Source organism: Procambarus clarkii, chromosome 85 (assembly GCF_040958095.1).
Source record: "Procambarus clarkii isolate CNS0578487 chromosome 85, FALCON_Pclarkii_2.0, whole genome shotgun sequence".
Classification (NCBI taxonomy): Eukaryota; Metazoa; Arthropoda; class Malacostraca; order Decapoda; family Cambaridae; genus Procambarus; species Procambarus clarkii.
Window position 1 is genome coordinate 20,106,682 of NC_091234.1, and position 10,991 is coordinate 20,117,672.

The following is a 10,991-nucleotide window of genomic DNA, read 5'->3' on the forward strand; positions in this document are numbered from 1 at the left end:
GCATATATACCAAAGATATGTCACGCAGGGAAGCACTTACAGCTACACTTAAGTGTGTTTGAAGACGGTAAGTGCCAGTATTTAGATGGAAGTTCTAAAAGTCCCCGTTGGAAGTAAGAGAATCAGAGCTGATTGGCTTCTTTAAGTATAAAGTCTGGTAAGACTTACACCAGTGGCTCAGATGACCCCCTGGTACCTGACCCCCTGGTACCTGACCCCCTGGTACCTGATCCCCTGGTACCTGACCCCCTGGTACATGACCCCCTGGTACCTGACCCCCTGGTACCTGACCCCTGGTACATGACCCCCTGGTACCTGACCCCCTGGTACCTGACCCCCTGGTACCTGACCCCCTGGTACCTGACCCCCTGGTACCTGACCCCCTGGTACCTGACCCCCTGGTACATGACCCCCTGGTACATGACCCCCTGGTACATGACCCCCTGGTACATGACCCCCTGGTACATGACCCCCTGGTACATGACCCCCTGGTACATGACCCCCTGGTACATGACCCCCTGGTACCTGACCCCCTGGTACATGACCCCCTGGTACCTGACCCCCTGGTACCTGACCCCCTGGTAAACTGAACCCCCTAGTACACATACCAGGGGGGGGGTCATATTCTGACCCCTTATACAAAAATAAACAGCAGGGGGGCTCATTTTCATTAATTTTTTGTATTATTTGTATGTACATTGTTAATTTAGAACTAATGCCTGTTAAAAAATGTGTCACACTTCCAATCCATAAACTGGTATCACTCTGTGAGAGATTGTGTAAGACCCATAATCCCATTGTTTGCTTCATGGGACAATGTTGAATGTTTATTGAACATTTTGAGGACATATTTTGTGATCAACGTTTACATATTTCACCAAGACGATTGGGCTTTTGTTTGTTCAAGTTGTTCACTATATCACGTCGTGTTCACCTGGTGTTCTGGTGAACAATAACATGATTTAGTTAATGTTGTTCTATTTAGTTGACATATATTTACATTAACTCATAATTTTATCTTAATTTAGTTATTGTGGATATTATGATTTTCTTATTAATTCCAAGATTCTGGATAATATATTTTCTTTGATGTGATAAGAGTTGTAGATTGTGATAAGGAGTTGATAAGACAGAATAGCCTATCTTCCAAGACGTCTGTGTCCTCTATCCACCCAATCTGTGTCTCCTAGCCACCCAATCTGTGGCCCCTATCCACCTAATCTGTGGCCCCTATCCACCTAATCTGTGTCTCCTAGCCACCCAATCTGTGGCCCCTATCCACCTAATCATCTGTGTCATCCCCTGTCACCACAGTCTCAAGAAAGTTCTCATTCCTTCAGGACGGAGGCGACAAGGTAGTGGAAAAGTATTCAGAAAGACAAGGGAGGAGATTCAGAGACCTTATGAACCGTAAGTCTTTACCTGTCACTCACACTTAAGTCAGACTTGACACTCACAGGTGAGTCAGACATGTCACTCACAGGTGAGTCAGACTTGACACTCACAGGTAAGTTAGACTTGTTAGTCACAGGTGAGTTGAACTTGTCACTCACACCTGTACACTGCTCACACACACACATGTACACTGCTCCCACACACCTGTAGACTGCTCCCACACACACCTGTAGACTGCTCCCACACACACCTGTAGACTGCTCCCACACACACCTGTAGACTGCTCCCACACACACACCTGTGGACTGCTCCCACACACACACATCTGTAGACTGCTCCCCCACACACACCTGTACACTGCTCCCACACACCAGACACACCCTTGACACTTCACAGGTATAGCATTAACTGATTTCTCTACTGACTGGCACAGCTCTTGACTGTCTAATTACCTGTTAACTGTCTTGGGCTGAGGAGCGGTGAGTTGCCTCATAATTCATACAATTATGAGTTAAAGTTTAGTTAAATTAGATTCTTGATGAGTTGGATTAGTTAAACAGATTCTTGGATTTTAATATTTTAGTTAATGTGAATTGTTTTCTCCTCTATTTTCAGTGTAAGTTTCCCCGCATTCAGTGTAACTTTCCCCTGCATTCAATGTAACTTTTCCCTGCATTTAGTGTAAGTTTCCCTGCATTCAGTGTAAGTTTCCCTGCATTCAGTGTAAGTTTCCCTGCATTCAGTGTAAGTTTCCCTGCATTCAGTGTAAGTTTCCCTGCATTCAATGTAACTTTTTCCTGCATTCAGTGTAACTTTCCCTGCATTCAATGTAACTTTCCCTGCATTCAGTGTAACTTTCCCTGCATTCAGTGTAACTTTCCCTGCATTCAGTGTAACTTTCCCTGCATTCAGTGTAAGTTTCCCCTGCATTCAGTGTAACTTTTCCCTACATTCAGTATAACTTTCCCCTACATTCAGTATAACTTTCCCCTACATTCAGTATAACTTTCCCCTACATTCAGTATAACTTTCCCTACATTCAGTATAATTTTCCCTTACATTCAGTGTAACTTTCCCCTGCATTCAGTATAACTTCCCCTACATTCAGTATAACTTTCCCTACATTCAGTATAACTTTCCCTACATTCAGTATAACTTTCCCTACATTCAGTATAATTTTCCCTTACATTCAGTGTAACTTTCCCCTACATTCAGTATAACTTCCCCTACATTCAGTATAACTTTCCCTACATTCAGTATAACTTTCCCTACATTCAGTAGAATTGTTCAATATATCTAATCACCCCTAAAGCGTTTAACAACCCTTTCCACAGTTGATATTATTTCCTTTTATTAAAGGAAATTAAGAAATTAAAAAAAACCCTTGAAAAAGGTTTTTTTCTACCCCTTTTCAAGATGCAAAATTCCTGTATTCATGTACCACTTTCTCAAGTTTCCTATCAATAAATATTAATATGTTATTCCACATGTTATTAATATGTTAATATTAATATTAATATATGTTATTAATATGTTAATTGAGTCCGATTTCGAGTCAGCATATGACCTGGACACGTCGGCCCCAACCTGACTGCCAACTGAGACTCTGATCTTCGACAGATTACGCTGACATCAAGAAGAGTGAGGAGAGGAAGGCTGATGCTGATGCCCTCATTGAGGAGCTTAAGATGTATATTGGTGAGGAGTATATTCCTAACTACTCGGACTTCTTGGGGATATATGGCCGGGTGAGTAGTGTGTGTGTGTGTGTGTGTGTGTGTGTGTGTACTCATCTAGTTGTGCTTGCAGGGGTTGAGCTCTGGCTCTTTGGTCCCGCCTCTCAACTGTCAATCAACTGATGTACAGGTTCCTGAGCCTATTGGGCTCTATCATATCTACACTTGAAACTGTGTATGGAGTCAGCCTCCACCACATTACTTCCTAATGCATTCCATTTGTGTGTGTGTGTGTGTGTGTGTGTGTGTGTGTGTGTGTGTGTGTGTGTGTGTGTGTGTGTGTGTGTGTGTGTGTGTGTGTGTGTGTGTGTGTGTGTGTGTGTGTGTGTGTGTGTGTGTGTGTGTGTGTGTGTGTGTGATTACCTAAGTGTAGTTACAGGATGAGAGCTACGCTCGTGGTGTCCCGTCTTCCCAGCACTCATTGTCATATAACCCTTTCAAACTACTGGTGTGTGTGTGCGTGCGTGTGCGTGCGTGCGTGTGCGTGTGTGATTCAGCAACACCTGACTTGGCCCACCGCCAAGACCAGCCGCCACAAGGAGCGCGCAGATAAATATATATTCCCAAGAATGTGGCGTCCATTTCTCCAGCGTAGTGGGTAAGACCTTCATCGTGTCTCTGAACGAGCGTTAAGTTATTTAACAACCTCTAAACTGTTTACCGTTGTCAAGGTCACCCGGGCAATGTTGATGTTGTTAGGGGTTAGTTATCGCAGTCATTGCACTCAAGCGAGGATCAGGAATATTGCCGGAACAACCGTGGACATCTTCAAAAGGAAACTTGATTGTTTCCTTCAAGGAGTGCTGGACCAACCTGGCTGTGGTGGGTATGTGGGCCTGCGGGCCGCTCCAAGCAACAGCCTGGTGGACCAAACTCTCACAAGTCAAGCCTGGCCTCGGGCCGCTCCAAGCAACAGCCTAGTGGACCAAACTCTCACAAGTCAAGCCTGGCCTCGGGCCGCTCCAAGCAACAGCCTGGTGGACCAAACTCTCACAAGTCAAGCCTGGCCTCGGGCCGCTCCAAGCAACAGCCTGGTGGACCAAACTCTCACAAGTCAAGCCTGGCCTGCGGGCCGCTCCAAGCAACAGCCTGGTGGACCAAACTCTCACAAGTCAAGCCTGGCCTCGGGCCGCTCCAAGCAACAGCCTGGTGGACCAAACTCTCACAAGTCAAGCCTGGCCTCGGGCCGCTCCAAGCAACAGCCTGGTGGACCAAACTCTCACAAGTCAAGCCTGGCCTCGGGCCGGGCTTGGAGAGTAGAAGAACTCCCAGAACCCCATCAAGCAGGTATCAACCAGCGTCCTGTACGGCCCAATGTCATGCAATTGATGAAATAATAAGATACTATTAATATCTTTTTTGTCTGTAGGTAAGGGAATTATCAGGGAAAGCGCCAAGTCATTTCGACTATATAGCACTTGGAAGGGGTCAGGATAAGGATTTGGGATGGGACGGGAGAAGGAAGGAATGGTGCCCCAACCACTTGTGGACGGTCGGGGATTGAACGCCGACCAGCATGAAGCGAGACCGTCGCTCTACCGTCCAGATCCAGTTTTGTCTGTAGGGAATCGCCCATTTAAGAAACAATATGAATTTTATTGTTGACCAGACCACACACACACTAGAAGCTGAAGGGACGACGACGTTTCGGTCCGTCCTGGACCATTCTCAAATTGATTCTGGACCATTCTCAAGTCGATTCTCTCACTCGACTTGAGAATGGTCCAGGACGGACCGAAACGTCGTCGTCCCTTCACCTTCTAGTGAGTGGTCTGGTCAACGTATTTCAGCAACGTTATTGTGACTCATCGCCTGAGTATGAATTTAATTTTCAGGCACTTACCACTGGCCACTCAAACCAAGGAGTCTGTATCAACTTAATTGCAAGAAGACCCAACTTAAGAATGAATGATGTTTGTGGTCGTTTAATATCTCTTCTGGATAGGATAAGATAACTAACGAGCAGGTAAATCCAGGACTAATCCTACCTGGATACTTGACAGGATTAAGGAATTACTGTCACAGAGAAAAAGACTTGTTGACAATCAAATCATATTGCATTCAGCTATGTTACATCATAAGTCCCTATGTAACAGGTTACATTACCTATGTAACAAAGTCATTTCGATTCGAGGTAATCCGGGAATCTTTATATCAACTATTTCACAACCTCTGGACAAAATCTGTAGTCACACGATATCTAGTCTAAGTTTTATGTTTAAAATTTTATATATATATATATATATATATATATATATATATATATATATATATATATATATATATATATATATATATATATATATATATATATATATATATATATATATATATATATATATATTATTAAATATGACCGAAAAAGTAAGATTAATAATTCTAACACGAATTTTCTCAATCTTTCGTACATTACGCTTCACTGTTGGAGGTAAATCAAAAATCACTTCTCCAAAATTCATTTTTATTTCTAGTCTGACGCGACACGGGCGCGTTTCGTAAAACTTATTACATTTTCAAAGACTTCACAAATACACAACTGATTAGAACTTGCGTTTCCCTGATTTTATATCTACATTTGAGTGAGGTGGGAAGGGTGATGTGGCATTACATTTGAGTGAGGTGGGAAGGGTGATGTGGCATTAACACAAGACAGAACACTAGGGGATATTAATAGGGTATTAAAAGTATCAACACAAGACAGAACAGAAACAATGGGTATTGAATAGAAGTGTTTGTAGAAAGCCTATTGGTCCATATTTCTTGATGCTTCTATATTGGAGCGGAGTCTTGAGGTGGGTAGAATATAGTTGTGCAATAATTGGCTGTTGATTGCTGGTGTTGACTTCTTGATGTGTAGTGCCTCGCAAACGTCAAGCCGCCTGCTATCGCTGTATCTATCGATGATTTCTGTGTTGTTTACTAGGATTTCTCTGGCGATGGTTTGGTTATGGGAAGAGATTATATGTTCCTTAATGGAGCCCTGTTGCTTATGCATCGTTAAACGCCTAGAAAGAGATGTTGTTGTCTTGCCTATATACTGGGTTTTTTGGAGCTTACAGTCCCCAAGTGGGCATTTGAAGGCATAGACAACGTTAGTCTCTTTTAAAGCGTTCTGTTTTGTGTCTGGAGAGTTTCTCATGAGTAGGCTGGCCGTTTTTCTGGTTTTATAGTAAATCGTCAGTTGTATCCTCTGATTTTTGTCTGTAGGGATAACGTTTCTATTAACAATATCTTTCAGGACCCTTTCCTCTGTTTTATGAGCTGTGGAAAAGAAGTTCCTGTAAAATAGTCTAATAGGGGGTATAGGTGTTGTGTTAGTTGTCTCTTCGGAGGTTGCATGGCTTTTCACTTTCCTTCTTATGATGTCTTCGATGAAACCATTGGAGAAGCCGTTATTGACTAGGACCTGCCTTACCCTACAGAGTTCTTCTTCAGAGTGAAGAACTCTATAGGGTAAGGCAGGTCCTAGTCAATAACGGCTTCTCCAATGGTTTCATCGAAGACATCATAAGAAGGAAAGTGAAAAGCCATGCAACCTCCGAAGAGACAACTAACACAACACCTATACCCCCTATTAGACTATTTTACAGGAACTTCTTTTCCACAGCTCATAAAACAGAGGAAAGGGTCCTGAAAGATATTGTTAATAGAAACGTTATCCCTACAGACAAAAATCAGAGGATACAACTGACGATTTACTATGAAACCAGAAAAACGGCCAGCCTACTCATGAGAAACTCTCCAGACACAAAACAGAACGCTTTAAAAGAGACTAACGTCGTCTATGCCTTCAAATGCCCACTTGGGGACTGTAAGCTCCAAAAAACCCAGTATATAGGCAAGACAACAACATCTCTTTCTAGGCGTTTAACGATGCATAAACAACAGGGCTCCATTAAGGAACATATAATCTCTTCCCATAACCAAACCATCGCCAGAGAAATCCTAGTAAACAACACAGAAATCATCGATAGATACAGCGATAGCAGGCGGCTTGACGTTTGCGAGGCACTACACATCAAGAAGTCAACACCAGCAATCAACAGCCAATTATTGCACAACTATATTCTACCCACCTCAAGACTCCGCTCCAATATAGAAGCATCAAGAAATATGGACCAATAGGCTTTCTACAAACACTTCTATTCAATACCCATTGTTTCTGTTCTGTCTTGTGTTGATACTTTTAATACCCTATTAATATCCCCTAGTGTTCTGTCTTGTGTTAATGCCACATCACCCTTCCCACCTCACTCAAATGTAATGCCACATCACCCTTCCCACCTCACTCAAATGTAGATATAAAATCAGGGAAACGCAAGTTCTAATCAGTTGTGTATTTGTGAAGTCTTTGAAAATGTAATAAGTTTTACGAAACGCGCCCGTGTCGCGTCAGACTAGAAATAAAAATGAATTTTGGAGAAGTGATTTTTGATTTACCTCCAACAGTGAAGCGTAATGTACGAAAGATTGAGAAAATTCGTGTTAGAATTATTAATCTTACTTTTTCGGTCATATTTAATAATATATGTCTACAGGAAAGACTGCTACCAAAATATACTAATATATATATATATATATATATATATATATATATATATATATATATATATATATATATATATATATATATATATATATATATATATATATATATATATATATATATATATATTGATTTATTTCTCGGCTATGGTAATATTCATGTCTATGTCTGGGAGTGTAAAGATATATTTTTAATTTTGTCTTAAAATGGAAGTTGAGAGTCAGAATGATCTCTCACTCGCTGTAATATAGGTTAGATATCTTTATATAGATTTTTGGGTCTATACAAATTAGATATCTTTATATAGATTATTGGGTCTATACAAATTAGATATCTTTATATAGATTATTGGGTCTCTTATCGTTGATAATGTACTGTTTTGGGGGATCCGGGGGTGCCCGGGGCGACTCGATCTTTGCATCTCTATATCTGTCTTCTGTTTCTTTGTCTGTCTGTCTGTGTTTCTGTCTGCTTCTGTGTCTGTCTATCTGTCTGTGTCTCCTGCTACCGGTGTGGTGGTCGCGTGAACACGTCTGGAACGCGAAGCGTGATGTTTGTGTGGAGGACTGACACTTGGAATTACCCTAACCAAACAATGCATTTAAACTCCAATAAAACACACACACACACACACACACACACACACACACACGCGCGTACACACACACACACACACACACACACACACACACACACACACACACTGGGGTCCCAGCCAGCCAGCGACATCGCTAAAAATGGTATAAGAAATCTCGCGAGACATTCCCTCGGCTCCGCAAATACAGCCGCAGTGAACGGGTTAAGAATGTGAAGACTGACGCTCGCGGCCTCCTAATCTTCCCCATCGTCAAGAAACCGTCCTACTAAAGTGCCCTCTTATCCTGTTATCAGAGGACCCAAAACAGAAAACGGGACAGTACAGTATTTTGCCTACCGTTGCTCTCAACATTCTAACAACATATTACGTCATAAAAACGATGTTTGTGCTGGGAGTAGCAATGTTGGTTTGATGGATTGATTGGTGGTTGAGTCTCGTTGGATCTTCACAGAAACTGGTTGGGTGACCGCGTGGAGTGCCTGGCCACTGGTCACGAGGTCTGCCAGCAGCAGGCTTCCTGTCCCTGTTCAGGGTAAGCTGTCTGGTTCGTGCCGCCCGTCGGCCAATGATAATTGTACCGTAACTACTGTGGAATGAAGTACCACAGATTGGAGGATTACCCATTATCACATTTAATGGCCATAATCTTCTATGTTAGGGTGTCCAATCGTGTTTTTCTCCTAATCAGTCAACTCCCCCTTTCAATATTGACCAGACCACACACTAGAAGGTGAAGGGACGACGACGTTTCGGTCCGTCCTGGACCATTCTCAAGTCGATTTTGAGAATGGTCCAGGACGGACCGAAACGTCGTCGTCCCTGCACCTTCTAGTGTGTGGTCTGGTCAACAATACTTTAGCCACGTTATTGTGACTCCTCGCCTCCTTTCAATGTGTATTAGTGGAGATATGTGTAGTTATATAGAAAATTTCATACCCTAAATTTTACAGAGTGGAGTTATCTACGAAAGAAGATTACTCTCTCTGATGAATCACGTGACTACCCAAGACATGATTAGACTCGTTAAGGAAGGCTGTTTGACCCATTAACGGAACGACAGCTAAGACTTTCTTTCTAATTACAACAGTGTAGTTAGTATACTAATTCTATGATTAGAATTTATTAATGAAATTTATTACTAAATGACTTAACATTTATATACAATAGATAGACTCAGCATTATTGATTCTATTCCCCAAAAAGATGTGTTGGGGAAAATAGTCTTAAATATAATTTAGAAGTTTTTAAAGTCCATTTCTCTAATATTTTAGATTAATTATTTACTATTATAGCAGATTATATGTTGGAGAGTTTTCCCCTCATCATCACTACTTCACTATATCATCACTACCACACTACTCACCATCACTACCACACTACTCACCATCACTACTACTCATCACTGAAAATTTTTAATTATCATTGTTTTCATTATATATAATCATACGGAACAATCATAGTAAGAAAACTATGTTTTATGCTAAAATTGTTCTGTATAATGATTTAACCTTGAAGGGAAGGAAACTATGAGGGAGAAAGCGCCAAGCCAATAACAGGAGCCGGTGGCTAACCGGACAGAACACTGGACGAGTGGGTTCGATCCCGGGCGCCGGCGAGAAACAATGGGCAGAGTTTCTTTCACCCTGATGCTCCTGTTAGCTAGCAGTAAAATAGAAGATACCTGGGAGTTAGTCAGCTGTCACGGGCTGCTTCCTAGGGGGTGGAGGCCTGGTCGAGGACCGGGCCGCGGGGACACTAAAGCCCCGAAATCATCTCAAGATAACCTCAAGAAATCATTACGAATATATAGCACTGGGAAGGGGGTCAGGATAAGGATTTGGGATGGGACGGAGGGGGGGGGGGAGGAATACCTTGAATTTTAGAGTTGAATCATTTAGAGAAAGTATATTTCTGTAACACTTTTTCAATACTTCTTATTACAGAGAAATTATTGTAATCCACGTGTAAGCCTGTTTTATGTGTTACATTAAATGTGAAGCCTATCATGGGTTTTACGTTAAATGTGAAGCCTATCATGGGTTTTACGTTAAATGTGAAGCCTATCATGGGTTTTACGTTAAATGTGAAGCCTATCATGGGTTTTACGTTAAATGTGAAGCCTATCATGGGTTTTACGTTAAATGTGAAGCCTATCATGGGTTTTACGTTAAATTTGAAAGCCTATCATGGGTTTTACGTTAAATGTGAAGCCTATCATGGGTTTTACGTTAAATGTGAAGCCTATCATGGGTTTTACGTTAAATTTGAAGCCTATCATGGGTTTTACGTTAAATGTGAAGCCTATCATGGGTTTTACGTTAAATGTGAAGCCTATCATGGGTTTTACGTTAAATTTGAAGCCTATCATGGGTTTTACGTTAAATTTGAAAGCCTATCATGGGTTTTACGTTAAATTTGAAAGCCTATCATGGGTTTTACGTTAAATTTGAAAGCCTATCACGGGTTTTACGTTAAATGTGAAGCCTATCATGGGTTTTACGTTAAATTTGAAAGCCTATCATGGGTTTTACGTTAAATTTGAAAGCTTATCATGGGTTTTACGTTAAATTTGAAAGCCTATCATGGGTTTTACGTTAAATGTGAAGCCTATCATGGGTTTTGCGTTAAATTTGAAAGCCTATCATGGGTTTTACGTTAAATGTGAAGCCTATAATGGGTTTTACGTTAAATTTGAAAGCCTATAATGGGTTTTGCG

The 10,991-nt window shown here is 41.5% G+C and overlaps 1 protein-coding gene across 1 annotated transcript in view; it reads left to right on the plus strand.

The window, feature by feature from the left end:
* Positions 1–1,340: 1,340 nt before the first annotated feature.
* Positions 1,341–10,991, plus strand: part of LOC123746722 (uncharacterized) — a gene marked incomplete at its 5' end in the record, with an annotated part of 42,440 nt that continues 32,789 nt past the window's right edge. Inside the window, 2 exon segments of the mRNA XM_069316795.1 lie at positions 1,341–1,410; positions 3,016–3,143. Coding sequence (XP_069172896.1) covers positions 1,341–1,410; positions 3,016–3,143 — 198 coding nt within the window.